This window comes from Atractosteus spatula, chromosome 5 (genome assembly GCF_055471065.1).
Source record: "Atractosteus spatula isolate fAtrSpa1 chromosome 5, fAtrSpa1.hap1, whole genome shotgun sequence".
NCBI lineage: Eukaryota > Metazoa > Chordata > Actinopteri > Semionotiformes > Lepisosteidae > Atractosteus > Atractosteus spatula.
In genome coordinates this window covers 48,054,869-48,078,096 of record NC_142710.1, presented here as the reverse complement: position 1 = coordinate 48,078,096, position 23,228 = coordinate 48,054,869, and the positions used below count along the sequence as shown (strand labels likewise).

The 23,228-nt window shown below is 37.5% G+C and overlaps 1 protein-coding gene across 2 annotated transcripts in view; it reads left to right on the top strand.

Moving 5' to 3' along the window:
* Nucleotides 1-23,228, top strand: part of adamts9 (ADAM metallopeptidase with thrombospondin type 1 motif, 9) — a 56,381-nt gene that overhangs the window by 10,073 nt on the left and 23,080 nt on the right. For both annotated transcript variants that reach the window (XM_088916322.1, XM_088916323.1), the window contains exons 12-28: nucleotides 263-408; nucleotides 785-966; nucleotides 1,095-1,231; nucleotides 1,986-2,103; nucleotides 2,199-2,294; nucleotides 4,137-4,303; nucleotides 4,841-4,970; nucleotides 5,891-6,017; nucleotides 6,594-6,804; nucleotides 6,916-7,080; nucleotides 7,280-7,441; nucleotides 8,093-8,212; nucleotides 9,988-10,092; nucleotides 10,300-10,467; nucleotides 12,848-13,129; nucleotides 17,070-17,231; nucleotides 17,946-18,122. In XM_088916322.1, the coding sequence (XP_088772448.1) occupies nucleotides 263-408; nucleotides 785-966; nucleotides 1,095-1,231; nucleotides 1,986-2,103; nucleotides 2,199-2,294; nucleotides 4,137-4,303; nucleotides 4,841-4,970; nucleotides 5,891-6,017; nucleotides 6,594-6,804; nucleotides 6,916-7,080; nucleotides 7,280-7,441; nucleotides 8,093-8,212; nucleotides 9,988-10,092; nucleotides 10,300-10,467; nucleotides 12,848-13,129; nucleotides 17,070-17,231; nucleotides 17,946-18,122 (2,655 nt within the window). The remainder of the gene's footprint in view (nucleotides 1-262; nucleotides 409-784; nucleotides 967-1,094; nucleotides 1,232-1,985; nucleotides 2,104-2,198; nucleotides 2,295-4,136; nucleotides 4,304-4,840; nucleotides 4,971-5,890; nucleotides 6,018-6,593; nucleotides 6,805-6,915; nucleotides 7,081-7,279; nucleotides 7,442-8,092; nucleotides 8,213-9,987; nucleotides 10,093-10,299; nucleotides 10,468-12,847; nucleotides 13,130-17,069; nucleotides 17,232-17,945; nucleotides 18,123-23,228) is intronic.

The window sequence follows — 23,228 nt, the reverse complement described above, 5'->3', positions numbered from 1 at the left end:
TCAGCAATACAGTTCCCATATATGATTGTAGTTACTTGATAAACATTCTTTAAAAAACATTATGCCCCTTCTCTTGGAAGCATGTTTAATGTGCAAAATACATCTATCCACTTCCTTTTCGTTTAAACTAATTTTCAACTTCAGGAACTGTGACCTAAATTTGAAATACATTTATATTACCGTTAAATTTAACTGAGCTTCTTTGTAGTTGTTTTATCTTGTGTAAGTCATCGCATTCTTTCTAATTTTTTTTTCTGCACAGCATTGCAGACATGGGCTGTGTATTGCAAAGGAGCATGATGCCGCACCAGTTGAAGGAGCCTGGGGAGCATGGAGTCCTTTTGGAACCTGTTCCCGAACCTGTGGGGGTGGCATAAAGATTGCAGTCAGAGAATGCAACAGACCAGTGTAAGCACTCCTTCAAATTCCAGAAGTTTGTTTTGTCCATGTCACTTCCTCGTGAAGACTCTGAGCAGTGAAAGTGTTGCACACTTATCCGCAGTACGGCTTTCTGTGCTTTAGCCAAGTTCAAGTCAGATTTGCTAAATAAAAAGCAGTTTTTTCACTGAGAATTTCACATGTGCACAAGGTTATAAGAGTTATAACAGAAAGCAGATGGATGTACTCAGAGATATTGCAGAATAGGCCCATATGCACAGTTATAACAGAGGTATTGCAGAGAATCATGCCTTGTGTGCAGGTGAAGCTGTAATTCTGTAGTTACTGCCACAGTTGTAACAGAGACCAATCCCATGATCCCTTATTTAATCCCATGATTTTATAGGCCGAGAAATGGTGGCAAATACTGTGTGGGGCGCAGAATGAAGTTCCGCTCCTGCAGCTCTGAGCCTTGTTCCAAGCAAAAGAAAGACTTCAGGGAAGAGCAGTGTGGTGCCTTTGACAGGAGGCATTTCAACATTAACGGTCTACCTCCAAATGTGCGTTGGGTTCCAAAGTACAGTGGAAGTAAGTCAACAGGAGTCTTTTTCATTAACACCTTTTTACATCTTTACTGGAGGTTCCTTGTATTTGGGAGACCCATCATATCATTTCCTTTTACAGTTTAATGACTTTTTTTGTTTTTTTTTCAACAGTTTTAATGAAAGACCGCTGCAAGCTGTTTTGCAGAGTTGCTGGAAGTACAGCCTATTATCAGCTCAGGGACAGAGTTATAGATGGCACCCCTTGTGGGCCAGACACTAATGACATCTGCGTCCAAGGTCTTTGTCGGGTAAGAAAGCAAAAAACAATTTACTTTGCAACAAATGAGAAAAACTGTGTTTTTGTCTTAGCCATTTGTTGATGAGATTAGGTCCTGAATAACAGACACTGTTGTGAACAAAGTTATTGGGGTTTTCATAATCGATATATTTCACCTGGAGAGGCTTTCCAGTTACTAGTTTCTCCAGCTCTAAAGCTTAGACGAGACTTTCATTATGCAGTTATAGCACACATCTAAAATGTTACCATTTTCTGACAGTAGATACTTCATGTTCATTACTGGAAAGGTTCCCAAATAAAAATAAACCCAAAGATAATATTCAGTTAATCAAGAAAGGTAATTAATGTGCCATTTATACTGCTAAATAGATTGTACTCATAATGTATGAAATAAAAAATATAAAGTAAAGTAAAGTACATAGCACATAACTTATTTTTAATTTTTGGCTTTTCAATGTATTTTTTCTTTAACTTTTCTGTAACTAAAGATCCTCTTTAAAAAGGTGTAAACATCATTTATATATCATGTATACATCATTCCATCATTGGAATGGGGTAAAAATTTTTGTTTGGCTTTGTATATCGGAGTGAACTATTAGCTTGAAATTTTTAAAATTTCAGTTGATTACCATAACATTGTGATTCTGAATTTAAAAATAAAAACATTGAGTGAAAAGAGTTGTACAATGTAATATATATTAAACTGTACACAGAGGTGTATGTTTCTTACACAGTGTGACCATGCACTTATTCTTTTTGTGCAGCAAGCTGGGTGTGATCACGTTCTGAATTCAAAAGCAAGGAGAGATAAGTGTGGCGTTTGTGGTGGTGATAATTCTTCATGTAAAACAGTTGCAGGAACATTCAATACCGTCCATTATGGTAAGGGATATCTATTTTTTTCTAACTTATTTTTGAAAGATTTTAATTTTCATTTTTGAGTTTTGTTTTCACAACTTCCATTGTTGTGTTTTCAGGATATAATGTTGTTGTACGAATCCCTAGTGGTGCTACAAACATAGACGTGCGACAGCACAGCTATTCAGGGAAACCAGAAGATGACAACTACCTTGGTAAGGATCTTGAGCATAATATGAATGGGCCATGAATACCCAATTTCAACACCATCACTTTTTTCATGCATATGATACTGAATGAGCCTTGCATTTAGTCTGTAGCTCTTGGTGCCGTTAGAGCAAGACAGAATTCTATTCTGATTGTTTAGTTTGCAGTTAATTATTTCATTGTCTGTGCTTTTACTTCTGCCTAACAGGACATGTATAAGGCAAAACTGTGTGAAATCACCTAGTAATTTCGTATCCTGAAAAAGCCTAGCTGTCAAGCAGAGACTGGTTTAAGTTGTTTCTTAGAGTATCCAGTTGCATCATGTTACTACCAGGATTGATTTTCTAGGTACAGAAGAACTCTCTTGCATTGTAATGTACCAACTTCCTACTGTGCTTTTATTTATGAGTCTACATTATAATTCTTTTTGTCTAATTTGACGAAATTATAAACAGAAATTGGGGGGGCAGTGGATGCAGTAGTTAGCATTGTTGCCTCACGGTGCTGGTGCCCTGGGTGCAGTTGGTGGGGTGTTGTCTGCATGGAGTTTGTGTGTTCTCATTTCTTCTGGGTCCTCCAGTTTCTTCCCACAGGCCAAAGACATACTGGTAGGATAAATTGGTCCTGGTGTGAGTGTGTGCATGTTTGTGTGTGATTGTGCCGCGTGATGGACTGGCATCCCATCCATTGTGTATCCTGCCTTGTGCCCTGCGACACTGTATTGGATAAAGCAGTTAGAACATGAATGAATGAATAGGCAAGCATTGTGATTGTGTCATGATTGGTCAATCTTGAAAGGAGAAAATAAAGGCTGTAATTTATTGGTGTATTTTTACTTTCTAATTACCTCTGGTTAAAACCAAAAATGAGTTTAGTGTGGTTTTTCATAGTGCTTTTAGTGTGGTTTTTGTTTTATGCCAAATAGGAAACTCATTAGAACTCGAAATCAGTTAGAAGCATAAATGTAGTATAAGCGTCTAGCATTAAGTGGTGTTGTATTAAAGTTGTTGACATAAAACCAAGCATGACAATTTAAACTGGGCTTTGTGGGAAAGCAAAAGCCATCAGCCATTTTTAAGATCTATGACCTCCTCTTTGAAATAGTTTCAAAGAAAGTTAGAAAATTGATTTGACTTATAAAACCATAAAAGCATGCTGAACATATGCTTCTCTTTACTGTGTGCATTTTCAGTCTAAATTGTTTTATTGACCAGGGACGTTGTGAATGCTTATTTTACTAGACAGCATTAGCGGTACATCTCAACTCTAGTTTGACTTTGTAGCAGTATAACTGTGATGGGTGAAATGGTGGGGAAAGTAACTCAGGAAATTAGCTACATAATCGCATTAGTGTGAATTTGTGCAGTAGACTGCTGTTTAACAGGAAACACTCAGTTTTCATGGAATGCTGGATTATTTTTCCCAATTAAGTACTTCTTTCTATTGCATACTTTGGAAATTTTGTTAAAACACAAATACTTTTAGTTTCTATAATTATTAATTTCTAAGACTTTGTACATTAAGAATTAATGTAGAACAATGTCTTAGCCCCAAAACTTAGCTACAAAAATAGTTTTTATTTATATTACAGTCACTGACAAAGATTCTCAAACTTTGTCGTATCTAATTTTTACATTATTTCAGCAGATTGATTTAAAAACATTCTACTTTGTACAATCATTTTTAATTTACCAATCAAACATAAAGCTCTCTGGGCTAAAATGAACATTTTTAAATATATATGCTTTCAATTAGGTCTGATGAGATTGTATTATGTTTTTGTGAGGCTCTGAGAAGAGTAATCAGTTAATTGCAGTAACACTTTTTTTTTTTCTGTTTCTCTCATCCAGCCATTTCTAACAGTCGTGAAGAATACCTGCTTAATGGGGAGTTTGTTGTAAGCATGTTTAAAAGGGAAATTAAAGTGGGAAATGCTGTAATTGAATATACTGGCTCTGATAACGCAGTAGAAAGAATTAACTGCACTGGCCGCATCGAGGAAGAGATTGTTGTTCAGGTAAAAGCATCTCTGTTTCTTTGCTCGCCCTTTTTACTTTACTATGAATTTTTCATCAAATGGCTGGATAAAAACTAAATTCTACGCTGTTACTTTTTAATCTTGGATTCTGAGATTGAAGGCTAAATTAAAGATTTTTTTTTTCTAAAAAATATCAGCACAGCCGATGCCTCACAGCCCTTGGATCCTGACTTTGATTCCAGAGGGGTACTCTCTGTGTGGTGTTTGCATTTTGGGGTGATATTTCTTCACCTGCTTCCCAGACAGGCTCTGGGTTGCCACAACCCTCCCCAGCAATGAGCGACTTTCAGATAATGGATGGGCAGACAGATGGTTTTTCTAAGCTGTTCCTGAAAGATTCCATAAAAAGCATTCGTCATTGCCCTAACATTTATTTCTTCACTAAGCAACATCTTTTCCTTTGTTTTCTTTCTGCAGTTCCCTTCTTGCCAAGACATTACAGTTACTCAGCAGAATCTAAAGCTTTGAAATAGAATCCTCTGCAAACTTAAATATCTGACTGTTATCTTTACACAGGTTTTATCTGTGGGTAATTTATACAACCCTGATGTAAGGTACACATTTAATATTCCAATTGAAGACAAACCACAGCAGTTTTTCTGGGATTCTTATGGCCCCTGGCAGGAGTGTTCCAGGCTTTGCCAAGGTATGTATGAAAACGATAAGCCAGATAGATGAGAGAGAAAAACTCTCCATGAGACCATTTTTTTCCACAATCTCTGCACCAAGCTGTGATTGTCTCTGTGCTGAGGGAAAGAAAAAGAAACAATTTTAAAAGCAGAAAAAACTCCACTTCAAAGCTTATGTTCATAGCTCCAGAAGTGTTATTTTAGTTGAAGTTTTTCTTTTGCACTTATGTTGCTGTGTTTTTTCAAGCAAAATGGAAAAAAGAACTTAGTGGACAGTTTATGAGTGGAAGGTGGAAGTCTACTTCAAAGTTAGAACCCAAAAGGGGCTTTTAGTCAATAATTGTTTCTTTTACATGTAGTTTTGCAATTGAAATAGAAAAAAAAATTATGTAGGATAAAAAATAATTTGTTTGTAAAATCAGCCGGTTTAGGAGTAGGTGTTGAACCTTTTCTAGGACATGTAAAGTACATTACCTATGTTATTGAATTAGCTGAAACTAGGAATTGTATTATCTAAAAATACAGATGTACTTATCTTTTTCTGATAATATACTGAGAGAAAGAAAAATGAGAGGAACTTGAAATCCATTACATTTGTATCTTATTGTTGAGACTGATATGTAAAAAAAATTAATTAAAATAATGCTAAAGATATCAATCAATCAATTAATCTTTTGTTTGTTATTATGCCCTTTGCAACGCTTTTCCACAGAGTGCTTTGCAGGTTAGTGTTACAGTTCAGAATATAGCCTCCGCTGACCGTGTGGGCACAGTCATCTTGGGTGTGATATTCCAGATTCTGATGTCATAGGCTGTCAGGACACGTGTGCTCAGTGTCAGATCTCTGGGCCAGAGTCCAGGCAGTGGAAAAATAAAAAAGTTCTGTATAGTTAAGTGATCGAAATGAATAATGCTCTGAATTGTTTTTGTTGAGCAGGTGAGCGCAAGAGAAAGGTTCTTTGCAGCAGAGAATCTGACCGGGTGGTCGTCTCTGATCAGAGATGTCATGGGTCTCCACTACCCCCGGTGATAACTGAGCCATGCAATATGGAATGTGACCTCAGGTGAGTCTGTAGCAGGGGCGTACTGTATACCTTGCTAGCCATTCTTAATGTACCCAAAAGAGAGTGTGACTTACAGAGAAGGTGTCTAATTAAAATTTATACACATATTTCCAACATGCGGAGCAACTGCAGTAATTCCTTTTTTTATATTTAAAAACATAAAAATTGGATTTTTAGTTTTGATTATATTTAAATTAAGCATATGCTGTACATATTTATTATTTCTTGAAGATGGCAAAGTTAGGCCTCCAGTTCTATAGATCTCAGGAAAACTGAAAACAAGGATTGAGAGTTTAAAAGAAATAAGAAGAAACTATCATTTTTGTTGCAAGGTACTTTAGTTTAGAAGACATTCACTGTGTGCCTTATGTTGTACTTTTGTTGTTGGTGGCAGCGAAGTTGATCAGATCCTGGGAAACAAAAACAAGAATCAAAGCCATAGTTTGTCAAAAGCTAGGAGCTAGTCTTTGACACGTGTCAAGGTTTCCAAAAAAGCATTGTTAACATGCATAGGATAGATGTGCATGTTGTCTGGATGCTGAAGTAATAGAACCATCAATTTACATCTTGAAATAGGTGGCACATTGCGAGGAAAAGTGAATGCACAGCTCAGTGTGGGATAGGTTATCGCACACTAGAAATTTACTGTGCAAAGCACATCCACACAGCAGTGAAAATGGAGAAAGTGGATGACCGATACTGTGACAGTCAAGAAAAGCCTAATAACAAAGAGGAGTGCCGCGGAGACTGTAACCCTGGAGGCTGGGAATATTCCCCTTGGACAGAAGTAAGGCTTTTTTCCTCCACGATTCCAATCACTTTTTTGATTTTAACATTTTTTTTTTCTGAAATAATGATGAGGCCCTGAAAGAGCATTTTGTTCCCATTTTTTGTCAAGTGCTCCAAAAGCTGTGGAGGTGGCACGAGACGCCGAGCAGCAAAGTGCGGCAAATCTGCAGAGGCTGGTCACGACGAGAGCAGGTGCAGTCAGTGGGAGAAGCTCACTGTCCAGCCATGCAATGAATTTCTGTGCCCACAGTGGAAAACTGGAGAGTGGTCAGAAGTAAGTGAAGCCAGCGGCATTCTGTGCATTGTGTGTGGTGTTCTGCCGCTGGGCCAGGGGCTACTTTGAAATCTGCAGTGTGTACTGCTTTCAGTTCTGAACTTCCAGTTTTCTTCCCCCATTCAGAATTGTAAATCTTGTTTGTTTTTCATAATTTTGCCTTTTCCAAATAATACAATTTTGTTTCCTGCATTTCTAGTGCCTAGTGACATGTGGTAAAGGATACAAGCATCGTCAGACATGGTGTCAGTTTGGAGAAGACAGACTAGATGACAGATTTTGTGATTCGTCGAAGCCAGAGTCAGTAGAAGCATGTCAACAGCAGGAGTGTGCTTCATGGCAAGTTGGACCATGGGGACAGGTTAGAATTGAATAATGTTCCTCCTTTTTTCCCAATGCGGTGGGCTTTTTGGGAGTGAGCTGAGAACTTCATTTTCAGGAACATCTGTAAGCCCAGGGCTATTTTTTTTGTTGAATGATGTAAGAGAAAGTCAGCTTGATGTGCGTGTATATTCTAAGTTATGATTCCGCATGCCTTTGTATTTTTATCTCTAAACCATGCATGTGCCTTAGAAGTTGCTCAAGGGCTGAAAATGAAAATTATGGTTACAAATTAAAGTAAACCTTCTGTGTTAAATGCAGTGAGTGTGTGCAAGTTTCCAGTAAGTACAAAAGTGTGACAGAGATTATGTATTCACATACCATGGAGTAGGCAATCATGTTAAATGTATATTTGAAGGCATTAAATGAACCGTGTGCAATTTCAGCTGAACCACTGCCACAGAGGATTGACCTCATTTCACTCAAGCTAGTGAAGCAGAAGAAAAGAAGTGTGTACTCACTCCTTAGCAGGGAGAAAAATTACTAGAAATTCTTAGCCAATCTATTTTTGACTTCTATCTTTTAATCTTTGCATGGGTCTGTCGAAATGAGGGTTTTGAAATGATATTATCAGCTTTATGGTCCCTGTGGCAGCTTTGATACAATTTTAAAATACTTTCCCTGATTGCAGTGCACCACCACATGTGGTCCAGGTTATCAAATGAGGGCAGTTAAATGCGTGGTTGGCTCTTATGGTTCTGTGATGGACGACTCTGAATGTAATGCAGCTACCAGGCCCACTGATTCTCAGGTGAGCTCTTTTGAACCATTACTTTCTGTGCATCCTTTCTCTGTTCTGTTTGAACCTTGTAATTTTGGTGTCTCGGTGAAATGATTTTTAACTTATCATTCTATAGTGGTGTTTTTAAAAAACAAAGATCAAATGTTTTAACCTTGTTTTCACTGGAGGAAAAAAGGAAAATAATGGGAATGTTTTGTTGAAACGTTCTGACCTAGTCCTGTTTTCATTGTTTCTTCAACTAACTTTTCCAGGAGTTTTGTTACTGTTTGGTTGTTAAAACGGTCACATTTGTTTTATTATGTGACTTTTGTGTTTGAGTTTATATAAAGATGCAAGTTCACAATACTATTAGTTCTTTTATCCGAAATTATTTTTATACCCGGATGTTTCAATGTGAAAGAGCTATGCAGGCGTTGTTATAATCAAAGAATATGGTGTTAAATGTTATAAGTCCTCCTGGAACTAAAGAGACACTGGGTATACTGGTTCTACCTTTCTTTCCATCCCAACTCTTAAGGACTTAGTTAACTCACTTTTTAATGGAATCAGAAGCTGCAAATGGTGTTTGTGGACCAGTAGGTGGTGCTCTTTCCTTTGGATCAGAATTTCCATAAAAACACTGTGAAATGTGATGAATTAAATGTAATGAGTAATGATTCTCAGATCTCTTTACCCTTTTAGTAGCTTTAAGTTACCTGTTAACCCAGCTCTTCTGGTGCAGTAGTGTGAATCATTACATTTTAGTCCGACTGGAAAGATGACCGTAAAAAGACATAATTCTTTTTTTTCCACAGGGTAGAAATAAAAAAAGGTTTTTGCCAGAAACACGGGCTTTTTTAATTGTTGTACTTTGATCACAGTTGTTTGATCAGACGGGTGTGAGTGTGTCTGTTGTTTGGCTGTGGTAGGAGGGAAACGGCGCAGAGAAAGCCATGAGAAGAATTTTAAGAGGAGTGTCTGGGGTCTGTAGCCCACCATGGCATATGGAGGAGGCAACGGTGCAGATCAGGGCTGTCTGTCAGCTTCAGGCGTGTTCAGGAATTTGTATCAGTAGAAAGCAACAAGATTGCAGACATGCACAGGGGATTCTAAAGAAGTTCAATAAGACTTTAAATATCATAAAGTTTATCTAAATACACATCTGAATTTTTCCTTGAGCTTGATTGTTTGTGCCTGAAAAGACATTTTCATAGTAAGTAATGGAGGTAGAAGAGCAGAGTAACGAAAGTCAAGCAGTGAACTCTTGGAGGCCCTGCTTTTAATTCCTAACTCAGCCTTACTGCTTTCTGACCTTGAACAATTCACTTCACCTCTGTGATCCCAGCAGCTCATCCGTGAAACTGGGTACAAGCAAGGCTTTCTACTTAAGGGCTCTCCTGGTTAAATGATTAGGCCCAATAATAATGGGCCTCATTTTGCAAAAGCAGTTCAGTATGATTGTGCATTAAAATATTCAGATGTTAAAGTCTCTTTAGAGTCTGTAAAATGTGTTTAAGAGCTTATTCTGAAACTTTAAGCCCTGTAGTTCATATATACCTTCTTGTGTAAATAACACTGTGATCCTCTGTGGCCAATCAAAAGATGCAATTGCATATATTGTGGGAAAGCACAGTCTGGATTGTGGAATGGAATGGCAAAAACGATCAATCTTGCTGAACTCACACAGAGGAGCTGTGTAACATTACCAGTGTGCAGACTGCGCTGTATCATGATATCTCACTTACTCCTGTGCATGTTGATCCTTGCTTCAGTGCTTTAAGAAAGTTGTCCTTGTGTTTTTGTAGGATTGTGAAGTAACACCCTGTCCTGTTGTGCGTCCCGTTGTTCCAGAAACCAAAGTGCCTACTCGTGGTCACAGAACCCAGTGGCGGTTTGGATCCTGGACTCAGGTAAAGAATCGTTTGGGCAGATAGACCAAGTCAGAGTTTTTTCACCCACCTTCCAGCTACAAATTACAAACCCAGTTCCTCATGGAAGGTTTCCATTGCATCATTCCATAATCAGTAGCTGATCTCAGGTTTTCCTTTTCATTGTAGGAACTAAAATACATTTTGCTTGCGCACACAATCTAATTGTAAGTCTGCCTCTTTCCACAGTGCAGTGTGACATGTGGGAAGGGTACCAGGATGCGCTATGTCAGCTGCAGGGACTACCAGGGTGGGGTAGCTGAGGAGTCGGCCTGTGCTCACCTGCCCAAACCCCCTGCCAGAGAGACCTGCTCCGTCGTGTCTTGTGGGCAATGGAAAGTACTGGAATGGACCTCGGTAAGGGACAATAAACCTTGTGGTGAAAATACTGGTGTAAAATGTCTGTAAATCAGTTAGAATTATGTCAGTTAGCACCAGGTTAAATGTTTGACATTCACAAAAGTACAGACATTTGCACAATAGGACCTTTCCTTGGGGTAGATAAAAATCTCCTTTACAACTAATGGATGAGGAGTTGGGCGGCACAGTGCTGCCTTGCAGCTCTGGGACCCTGGGTTCAATTCCAGACCTGGGGTGCTACTCGCTTGATGTTCCTACTATCACCCCATGTTCAAGTGGGTTTCCAACCAAAGTCCAAAAGCATACTGGTAGGTGAATTGATTTTTGAGAAAATTGGACCTGGTGTGAGTGAGTGTGTATTTGTGTCTGTGAGCACTGTGATGGATTGGCGTCCCATCCAGGGGGTACCTTGCCTTGTATGCATTGCTTGCTGGGATAGGCTCCAGGCTCCGGCAACACCCCCACCCTCTGCTTCCCTAAATTGGAAGGAGTGGTTAGAAAATGGATGAATGGGTGATTTGTCATTGAAGTCTGCCTTACTCAAGGGTGTCTACATCCAAGGTTCTCCTTTTTTTCTGGTGCAGGAGGTATTATTTATTTGAATGTCAATGTAATCCCTTCTCGCTTGTTAGTTCAATTTAACTTGTTAACTACGTTTGGATAATTTTGCCAGTTGTGATCTGTGTTTTGAGTCCTTTAACACATGTGAATTTCACATTATTTAAATGGTAATTTTCAATAATTTCAGCAAATTTAAATGTTTTTTTTTTCTTATATGGGGTTTTTCCATTGAATGTCCAGTTTTCTTTGCCATGCTTCATTTTAATTTCAACAGTTACAACTTACATAGAAGTTGTTGTTAGAGTTGTGGAGCTCCTGAAAATAGGGGAAAGTTTAGGAGCAAGCTTTGTTTACACATGTTTTTAATCAGAATTAGAAATCTAGAGAAAATCAGATTCTGTGGTCACAGATTGAAGCAATCTGCTGCAGGGTCTGTGGGGAAGACTTTCATTCTTATTCCTGTTTTATTTCACTCAAAATCTAATGCAGGTTTCAGTAAAGCAGGAAGCCATTTATTTAGAGGCAACAGACTGGCAGAGACAGGAGTTTCAGCATTTCATTCTTGATTAAAATTAAGTACATGCACTTAGCGAGGAAAGTTATACAGACATAAATGCCATTTACATGGAGAAACTAACAAAACCTTTAGCAAATTTTAAAGTGAAGGCACAAACAGGTCGAATTCTGAGCACATGTTGGTATAGCTGGAATACAGTAGGTATAGAAATTTACAGTTAGCTCACAAATTATTTCATATGAAGGAACACGGCTTGTTTTGAATTATCAACTATGCACATGCAAGATGCAAGGGGAATAAAACCATCAGTGAGCCTGTAAAGTCATCTCCAGCCTGTCATTAGCCACTCGACAGAGAACCAGGCCAAGAACAAAACCAAGTTGAGATGCAAATGCCATGTGCTACGTACAGTACTTACATAGGCAGCAGGGAGAGCCTCACTTTCTAGCTAGACTCGCCTCATGATCCTAGTCTGTTGCGCCATTAATTTGAAAGTTGTAGTTAACAGCCTTTGGCTCGGTTTCATCCAGCTGAGCTCTTCTTACTCTGCCGTACGAGACCCCGTCTGCCAGACCAAATCACAGATAAGTTAATTTCACATCTGTTGAGATTTAAAAAATACTATATTTCAAATTCCCCTGTTTGGCAAGTTATTTAATTTAATGAACATTTACTGAATAGTACAGTTATTCAGTTAATATTAAACTGTAATACAGTTAGTAATGTCTGTTACATTGCAAGTGTGCGTACACCATTAGCCTTGAAGAGGAGTGTTTGTTGCATATTTTGGAACAGATAGTGAAATGCTTTGCCTTGACATTACTGGCTGTGGCTGTGTGAAACCGTTCAAGTTGAATGCAGAGTAATCTGTACTTTTTATTTTGAATTATCAGAAGTGTGTTTGCATTTGTTATTTAAAAGATGTTGTCTTGTATTTATGCATTTGCTGTCTGTATTGTACAGCAAACTGATGTTGGTGGTGGTTAAGTAGATTTCTAAAACTCAGGGCTGCAGAACCAGTATAAGCTGACCCCACGAGCACTCAGATGGCTCTGTAGCTGTACTTGACTTTCATAATCAAGTTACTTTCAGTGCAATCTGAGTTCTTTCTTCAGAGACGGAGACTCCAGGTGCACAGTAAGACTCTGTAAGATCTGTGTCCAAAGCATTGACCTTGTTGTTTTCTTGCAACAAGATTTTATTTTAAATATAATCATCTCTGGGGTTTTTATTGAGCCGCAGTCCTCTAATGTTTTAGAATATTTTTTCAGTCTGATTGTTCTTTGTGTATTCTTCTAGTGCTCTGTGACTTGTGGTCAAGGGAAGGCGACGAGACAAGTAGTTTGCGTGAACTTCAGTGATCAGGTTGTGGACGTGAGCGAGTGTGATCCAGACGACCGTCCAGCTGTGGAGCAAGACTGTGCCATGCCCCAGTGTCCTATGCGCTCCAGTGACCAAGGGAAATTTCCCACCAATCCAGACTCCCGCATTAAGGCTTCATCACCAGGGAATTCTATTCGCAATGCTGGTCGAATGCATACCCACGGATCTCACCAGTGGAGAACAGGACCCTGGGGAGCAGTAAGTCACCGTTGATTAATAACTACAGGAACAACCCAGGGAGGTTTGGAGCAGTGCTTAGGGTCTGGAACTGTAGCCAGAGTCATTGGTTCAATCCCTGCTGTTATATCCTTGAGTAAAATAGTTTACCCTGATTACTAAGTCAGCACAGCTGTTATGAATAAATACATTGGTCAAATCATGTACTCTCAGTTCACTGAAGGCTATGGAAAGTGAGGTCTGGCCTTGTGTTGGGAGGCTTGTAAAGGATTAAGCATAACCACTATTAATGAGATTTTGAGTGTCATTTTACATTTGATTTTGCACAATTGTCAAGTGCAAGAAACTTAAAACTCCCAACATGAATTATACATACCCGAAGTAAAAAAAGAAAACCAAGAGGGAAAACTAAATTATGTATTAAATGTAATATTGAAAAGATGGGTCTTTTAAGCGCGTTTCAAAAATATTGAGTCACCTAGTTTGTCTCAACCTAATTGATTGAGGCAGTGAGGTTCACAAATGTAGTGTTGCACACTGGTAGAGTAAGTCAGAGTAAGATAAAGAGCTGGTCTATTCTCCTGCTATAAATCTTCAAAATAATCAGTACCTAATAAGTCAGATTACAATCCACTCTAAATTTACTTTAGAGCCAGTCTGTATCTTGTTACAGTTGCTGCCTCCATATCTTAATACCAGACAAAGTTGTAAAGTGCAGAAATGTGAGTTTCATCAGCATAAAGGTGAAACCCAAAGCAAGTGATGATGGCAAAGAGGCAGCATGTAATTACTAAATTTAGACCCATCACAGAACCCAGTGGAACTCCTGAACAAGACATGATCAAATAAACCAGGCAAGATTTACCACGTGGATCCTGGTAGCCAAATGGGAGCCCAACTATTGATTTCTCCATAATTGTTCATGCAATCCAGCAGGAAGCCATAACTGACATTATCCAAACCTTATAATTAAGCATACATTGAAATATATCTTGATGTAAGAATTTGGCATAAATATTAGTTTATTCCTTCAAATCAATACAGTTTTTAATACAGTAGTCCCTAAAGTAAGAGAAGTTTTTTTTCTTTTTTTACACAATAATAAAAAAAATGTTGATGGGAACAGTTACTGACAGGGGTTCTTGCTCACAGTAGTACCTGGTTTGAATGAGATTTTCTGTGTCTATGTCGGCTGACCAACTTTCTTCTCTCCCTCAGCTACAGTCTGCTCTCCTGCTGTAATGCATTTACTAACTGTACTTCATACTACATGAGAACCTTTGAACAAAAAGAAGGGATTTTGAGCTCTAGGCTCAGCCTTACCCTCTCATTACCATATACCTTGCAGCAGTTGCTCCTTCGCAATTACTCTTTGCTTCTGTATCTATCAACGTGCATGTAACAGACCCCCCGCTGATTGGAGCTTTAAGACTAATCTTTTGTACTGAGATTTCTCAAATCCTTTTTCTATATCTAAATTGATGATGTCCTATTCCTTGTTATTACGCCTTTCCATACGGAAAAAGATTGCAAAGATTGGTTAGTAAACCTCAACCCTTTCTATTCTCTTTCTGAATGCTTTCTGTTAATATTTTTACTATGCAGATGAGCATCCACTTTATCCTCCTTTTTCTCATCTTATATACTGCAGACAGAAGGCAAATGGGTCCCTGATCACTCATCATTTCTCATCATTCAACACGTTTTACTTCCCCGTGGTCCAGCATTTTTAATAATCAAAAATACAAGCTATTGGCTCTCCATCAGTCTTATTTTTCTGTCTGTTTTAAGTGAGAGGTGCTTTAAAAGTCACTTCTAAAATGGGCTTCTTTTTTGTCCAAAGCTGAAAAACACGTATGCCATAGAGGATTGACACATGGACAGTGGAGGACATGTGCTTGTTTTTCTAATTAAAGCTTAAGTTGTTTTTCACTTTCATTTTTAGTATAACAAAGCGGAATCACAATACCAAGAGCTTTTGATTAAATCCATATATTTTTAATGGAGGGTTGGCACAGTGGCATAGCAGTTAGTACTTCTGCTTCGCAGCTCTTTGGTCCTGGGCTCAATTAAAACTCTGGGTCTGTTCTGGGTCCTTCATTTTCCTCTCACCTCCCAAAGACATGATTTAATTGACTTTTCTTAATTTTTTTTCTCTTTCATCTTGTGATGGACTGGTGTCCCATTCACAGAAGAGCAGTCATGTGCTCTCATTCCAAACTTTTATATCTTCAGGGAAGGCCCTGGGTTGCCTTTACCCTTTCCAGAGTGAGCTGCTTCAAGATAATGGGTGGATGGATTTTGAATATAGACATCGAAGAACATGTGAACAAAAATGCATTGTTTTTGGTACACTGTCAAAATGAAAACATTTCAGGTGCTGTTTAAGTTAAGTTGTCAGGTCTGACACCCCCGAGGAATAATACAGTCCTGGTAGTGATAATGCATATGCCTGATCAGCCTATGGGTAGACCGCTGTGGGAAGTTCTCCCTCATCCTGTGCAGTTGCAACCAGCTGGTCAACCATGGCCAATCACAGCTGTCTCCTCTTGATGGCACTGATGAGTTGGTCCCACAGAAGTTCTGGTAGTCATACAAAGCTTAATCCCTGTTCTGTGTGTTCTTATATTGTTCTGTAAGGAAATCTGTGAGCAAAAGCACTTTGTTCCTGTATCACTGAGCTGTAAGGTTACTATCAGCCTGGACTGAAGTATTCTTGTATTGAAAAGATCCTGTCTTGCTTTATTAACCCTTGGTTGACAAACCAACTAGCTAAGCAAACACAGCAGCAATAAAAACATTCACCACATATTCTCACCTTGACAAATGTCATGGTATTCATTTGTGAGTAACAGAATCTCAGATGTACTCTGGCCTGAAGAATATGGTTTGTTTCTCCGCAGTCAACATTTTTACTCCCGTAGACCTCTGAGCATATGGCTCCTTCTCATGCAAAGGGGGAATCCTACAGTCCTTCCTCTCATGAGTGGATTATTTCTTGTTGGATTTTATCGAGCCACCGCAGTCTGAAGACAATTAAAGAGATTGGTCAGCCGAAAGTGATATTCCTGAACAGTGTGGTTACCTGTTCCCTTCTGTGATGTGGGTTGTCCTTCACAGAACCAGCCTGCTGGTTGTTGAAGCAGATTGTCTCACTCGCCTGTCACAGACAGGCTGCCTTCAGTCATGCAGATAGCAGCCAGCTGATGTTCTTTGCTTATGTGGGACACGATCGTACCTTTCACTGTTCTTGCAGTGATTAAAATCATGTCTTTTTCAATGGAAATTTGTACAGATTTTTATTCATCTCCTTATGGTGTTTTTAATTGCAATACATCACACCGAGCACACATTTAATCCTATATCACTTAAGTATTTTCTTATCCCTAGGAGTAATAAGACTAAACAATAATAAGACTTATCTGCTCAAATTCTAACATATGAATAGCATTAAATGTGTCCCCTTTGAACTATTGATGTCAGTCATAGACTGTTGCGTTTTTCTATATGTGAAGATCTTTGGGAAAACTTCAAGGTGTTATCATTCCGCTTAAGTCTCCATATATATATACATGTTTTCTTTTTTGCTGCACACATGCATTTGTTAGGAAACTTTAATATTATAATAATTTAGGTGTTTAGTTTTAAAGTCATGTTCCTTCTAACAGGAAAATATTAAGTTGGTTTACTTTCCTTGAGAGACCTCTCACTTTAGGATTGTTTGATTTCACTGTATTCAGTACATGGTATCTGTGCCTTACCTGCTTTTCTCTGTCCATATTGAGCCCCCCATAATGTAGCTACATTTCATTGGTGAATGTCTGATTCTCCTTAATTTTCACACACTCGATGTTTAATTCTTTCAATAGTAATAAATGTCTTTAATATTACAGATTTATTACTGATACATTGTAAAAATCATCCATGTGCTGTACTCACCCAATGCCATTTCTTATGACAGTGTTCAAGTACTTGTGCAGGAGGATTCCAGCGCCGTGTTGTTGTCTGTCAGGATGAGAATGGGTACGCAGCTGTGAACTGTGATGGCACAACGAAACCCATAGAGCAGCAATCATGTGAATCTGGCCCCTGTCCGCAGTGGGCTTATGGTAACTGGGGAGAGGTAAGGTTTTTGTTTACAACAGGAATTGTACGAGATCTAATCTCTATTAGCATTGATTAGCAGCTACAATGTGTGCTATATAAGAGTGTAACTACGTGGAAAGAATGAAAAGGTGGCATTGTGCTGCCTTCAAGATTTCCTGTTGTTACTGACATATCTGTGTTGGACTTGTCCTGCTGAGCAATGAGCAAATGAGCTCATTTTGCTCCCTAGCGGAGGCAAGTCTGTTTATATAAAATCAGACGCGTCAGTGTGGAGTAGTGGTTAGGGCTCTGAATTTGAAAGTTGGTGGTTGTGGGTTCAAATCCCAAGTGGGTCACTGTGGTGCTCTTGAACTTGACACCTTCCCATGTTGTCAATGTCAGTAGGAAATTCTTTTCATTTGCCTTACCTTGTTAAATAAAGATTCTTTGTCAGACTTGTATAATTATGTAAATTAATGTATGGAAATTGATGGTAGGTGCCTAATTTACTTGTTTTGCTAATGTCCCTCCTACAGTTATTTGTGCAATGATTTATAGCAGAAATGACATTATAACATGTTAGCCCAATAATATGAGCCACGTGTTTTCTTACATGCTTTAACTAGTGCATCCTTGCTTTCAGGCTTTATCATGCACTGTGCTTTGTCCTTGAAGAGGCAGGATGAGGTTGGATTTGTGCTGCGTGAAGGGCAGAAATTGTATTCAAAAGTGTGTGTGCTCCTCTGTCTAGTGTACCAAGACCTGCGGTGGGGGAATAAAGACCAGGCTTGTGGTGTGTCAGCGGCCCAATGGCGAACGTTTCAATGACCTGAGCTGTGAGATTCTGGACAAACCACCAGATCGAGAGCAGTGCAATACTCAGGCCTGTCCCTCCGACCCACACTGGAACACCAACCCTTGGAGTTTGGTACGGTCATGAATATTTGTGCTTTTATAGGATGGCTTTAATCGTATGGAGTTTACACTCTCCACAGCCTTGAGAAAATATTCATCTTGCAGAGAAGTTTATTCATAAACCATTTCCTCTCCGGGGATACAATTCACAGTTAAACCTTTAAGCGTGAAGCAGCATTCATCATATTAAGTTGTACATTTAGAATAATAATGCTGTGTAGTATGCAAAGCACACTGATGACATACCAGGAGACCTGTGGTTAAGCTTCAGCTTCAAGAATAATCTACAACATATGTATATATATATATTTAAGTGACCCCTATGCAGAAATTCCCTGTTGTTTGTGTTAATGTTCTTCTATAATTAGAAATCAGTATTAATTTTCTTGATCAAAGGAAATCAAAGAAAAATAATATTTTTTTAATAATTTATTAAGCATTTTCTTAACTAGTGTATATACGGTACTCTCTCTCGATATGAAGATTACCAATGCAGTTCATCTGCAACAAAATTATATCAGTGTGCTTGTACCTGATTATTTTGTACATGTAATATTCTATTTTATATTTGTTTGTATATCAGGATTATGTTTTTTTTTATCACAGCAAAAAAAAAGTTAAAGCAAAGTTAAAAATTCTTACTCTGAAATGTCGGAACCTTTATCATTTCTACTGATTAATTTGTTTACAGTACTTGAAACAGATACAACTCAATATTTCTTTGGTATATTTCAAGTGAGGAAGCAATCGCTTCCCTTCTGTTAGAAAAATGTGAGAAGGCTACATTCAGAAGAGATATATTTTTTCAGCTTTTCCAGAGATGTTTATATCCATCTAATATGTACTAATATGTGTACTGGAACACCCTTATAACTTAAAATTTAATTCCATTGTCTGAGGACTTATCTTAGCGTTGCATTTTAGTGCTGACTGGAGTATGAACTGGTTTTTGTCTTTATCTTTTCATTTTGGCACTGTAAAGAAATGATGTTATGCTGCAAGTGTCTTTATCAGGTCATCTTGCGTGGAGTAGGAGTAGACGATTCATGAAAACATTGGCATATCCATTATATGCTAAAGCACTTTATGCAGAGGGTGTTGTATATGAATAGCATTTTAGGTTTTCTGTTTTCGTTTGTAAATAACTTCTGTGAGTGTAACCAAAGCAAATCTAACCACATGTGAAAATGTTCATTTCTATACCTCACCAAACAAAAACCATTAATTAGCCATTAATTTATATCATCTTAATGGTGCTTCTTCACAACAAGGGAGAAATCACAAATTGAAGACTTGCAACTGATTTTAAGGTTATGTGGGTGCTATTTTATGTGACCTTTTTTACTATTTAAAATTCATGCGCTCCTGCGTTTGAAAGCCTTACCTGCTGTATAGATTTGCTGTTTCTGCTGTTTATCTTAAATGTTTAGTTTCCTTTCAGAGTGGCATAAATGTTAAATTTAAAGGCAGTTCAGACAAGCTTTGTCATGAAATTAAGATTTTAAAATATATTGTGAAGGTTACTCTCATGAAGTTTTTTTCTTCTCAGTAAAATGTTTTAGCTTTACAAGAAAATTCCTTGCAAAGTTCCAAAACCTGCAATGAAAAGAATTACAAGGGACACATTATTTTATTTCTGATAACACATTCCTAAGCCAGACTTTTATGTCTACCTCATTATCAAATAGCATTGCCCTTCTTTCTTTCTAACGGGCACGAGACTGGTTAAGATGATTAGCTGACTCTCTGGAGTAACTAACCAATCACTTGGAATGTTACACTAAATTCTAAGTTAATTATTGTCTTTACAGCATTTTAAGATAATTTAAATCAAATTGCAGTATTAGCTTAATTGTTTCAGTCTTGTGAACTTTTTGTATATTTATGTAATTATGTGTATTTATTTTTTACTTCCTCTAATGTTAATATTTACATTTTTATATAAATATTGCTTAATTACAATTGTTTAATGCCAAAAAGGTAACAATTAAAGAACATTAGAAATGTTATCTAAAAGTTTCTTTGTTTTTTATTGTTAAAGAAAGTGCCATGCACCTACCTTTATACATTGATGTAGAATGATAATCCAGTTTCTTTTCATTTTGATTACTTCATTCTACGTATTCTTTTCTTGAGGAGAATAGAGTATTGCCTAACATGTTTTAAAATAGTGTTGATTCAAAGTTAACACCATTAAGAAGAACAGAATTTGTTGCTCACCATTTTGTCTCACTATAAAAGCTGATAGTGGATTGTTTGTAATTAATCTGAAGGCTAGGCGAAGACGCTACAAACAGTAGATTTGAAGGTCTTCTTCCTGAGCATGTAAAATGTTTCCCCTCCTTTTCTTCACAAAATCTGTGGGTGTTGTGAAATGCAGAATAATTTATGTAACATAAACTGTGAACAGTAAATATAAATGGTATTTTTTATTAGTTTGCATTAATAGTAATAAACACATGTTATAATGTGGTATATCAAGCCTTTTCTTCTTTTCTACTATAACTTGTCTTTTGATGACTAATTTGCTTTACGTTTGACATCGTATATCAAAAACTTGCAAAATGTCACACCAACTAACCTATTCCATGTCGCATCTTAAAAGTCTTTGTTGTAAAAAATTAACAGAACTTTCAAACTCTTGTCTGGAAAATGTTTAATAATTTTGTTACTACATGGCTGTTTACCGAGGTTGCGTTGACACCGAGGAGAGGGGCAGCATATATATTTGACTCCACTATTATGAATGTGTGCTTGCTGTTATTACAGGTTCCCTGTGGTTTTATAATGTTTATGCTGTACACTGACTGTACTGTGCAAGAATTTAGTTCCATTTTTGCCATGCTTATCCATACCTCAGTACTCTACTGGGCCTGTATGCTGCTATAACTGGGCTTTACTGCAATTTGCCGGTTCAGACTAATGCAGCTATATTTCTACAGTCCCTATGGTGACATTAGTAGCTCATGGGACAAATTACACACATACATACGGATATTCTGACATCCCCAAAATGTTCTTATAATATTTATATTTAATTAGAAGACACTATTTTAAAAAGTGCTTGATAAATGTATGTTAAACTGAATATACTGACAATAACGTCTATGGCTTTGATGCTTGATTATGTTGTTTTTTGAACAGATCAAGCTCGAGAAATAGGCTTTTATATCTATTTATATTGATATAAATGCTGTCTTTACAACCCAGCCTACCTCTTCTTTTTGGAATGCAGTAAAGCACATATTTGTTCAGAGTAAATATTTATCACATTAACAGGGATATTTTACAGGGATTGTCACAATATCCTGGTGTGTGTGTGTTTGTATTTCTTAATTTGGGACTGTGTAGGTAATTATTTCAAACTGCAGTGTTCTGAGTTAACTGATTTATGATAACTGTTTATAACAGTAAAATATCAGACTGCACAAACACATGGACTTCATTAATTATTCAGTCATTTAGCTTTTTCCCTCTTAGGCATCTGTTTTGTGTAGCAGTTTACTTCAGTCTGTTGAAAACAGGCTTGTCATGGATCTCATTATCATGGGTCATTGTAGGCAAACTGGTGGGCCAGTTGCTCACACCATACTAAACAACTTAGGTAGTTTGCTTGGCAAGCTAATCAGGAATAAGTCTGCAGGTTCCCCTGAGACTTGCTTTCCATCTTCAATGAATGATTGTCTAAGCCTTGTTTATCCTGGGTACAAAAGACAGCTGCTCAACAGCCTGTATTCTTGAATGCTGGATGTCTTAGAAAATAAACATTTTTCAAAAAAACTTTAACAGGGTGTTTTGGGAATAGCAAAGGCTTGAACTTTCTCTCAAACCTTCATTTGAGCTGACTTTTGTTTTTGGAGGTTTTGGTGTTTCAACATCCCTGAGGAGCCCCATCAAGACATATTTAATTAGCTTGGAGGGACTGCATGGAATGGGTTTTTCCAGCACTCATCTTTTTGATTTTGTTTTTAGAATTGCTGTTGTATTCAGGTCAGGTGGATTAAATGAGCACTGAAAGGAATCAGATCAGAATAACTTGATCAGAATAAAGTGCTGCAGTGCAACCAGCAAATTGAATAATTTCTGTGTAAAGTAGGGTTTGACTAAAGTGTATATGAAAATCATTTAAAGTTCTACTTTGAGTTGTTTTAACTACCAAAATTATTTGTACTGATGTGTAAATATTATTTCCAAAGGAAAAATGTAAACTTGGATTTATATTTTGACAATTAAACTGTCCTATACTTCTTTTGTTTGTTCGTTGTTATCTCTTGTGGAAATGGGAAATTCTTGAGAACATTTGAGCCCCATTTTCTATTTGCTCCTTAAAAAAATCTTTAATTGTCCTTTTTAGCTGTTTGCTATAAATGATGATCTGGGTATTGCTATCATTTCACAACAGTTTTCATCATTCATTTAACGTCATATAAAATCCATTTGAAAATATGTTACAGTTAAAGTAGAATGAAATAATCAAGAGGTGTTTTGATAAAGGAGGAGAGATTGTAAGATCTGGAGGATCCAAAAAGACACTTTTCTCTTTGTTACACTTTTTATTGACTGGGTTTCGCTAACATGAACGAAAAAGAGGACAGAGCATTTGTCTCGCCCTACTTTGTACAGGTGCAAGTAAAAAGTACTGATCCCCCCCACTCCTCAGGACCAAGATTGCTACAGCCAAACTATATCTCAAATTGCATACCCATTTGGCCACTAAATACTTTTAGTTTACGTTTTCTCAAAACGCTTTTGATTACATTTGTATTATACTCCCTTATTAAACAGCACAGTATTTCAGTAATGATGAATGATTATTTGAGATTCAAATTCGGGGTATTCTATTTGTTATATATGTTCCTAGTATGCTCCTTTTTGTAATTGCCATTGGCAAGTACAGTATATGAATTGACAATCCACAGTGTAAAAATATGAAGACGTGAGGATTAAATCAAAAACAGCACAGAGCTTGCGGTTAATTACCAAGACAGCGACAGGCTGGGTGTACTGTAAGTGTAACTTAACAGCTGGGTATGTGACATGCATTTTTACTAGAACACATCCGGTACTATTGCAATGTGGTTTAATACTTGAAAGCCAGTTTTGCAGGCCTTGCAGTAGA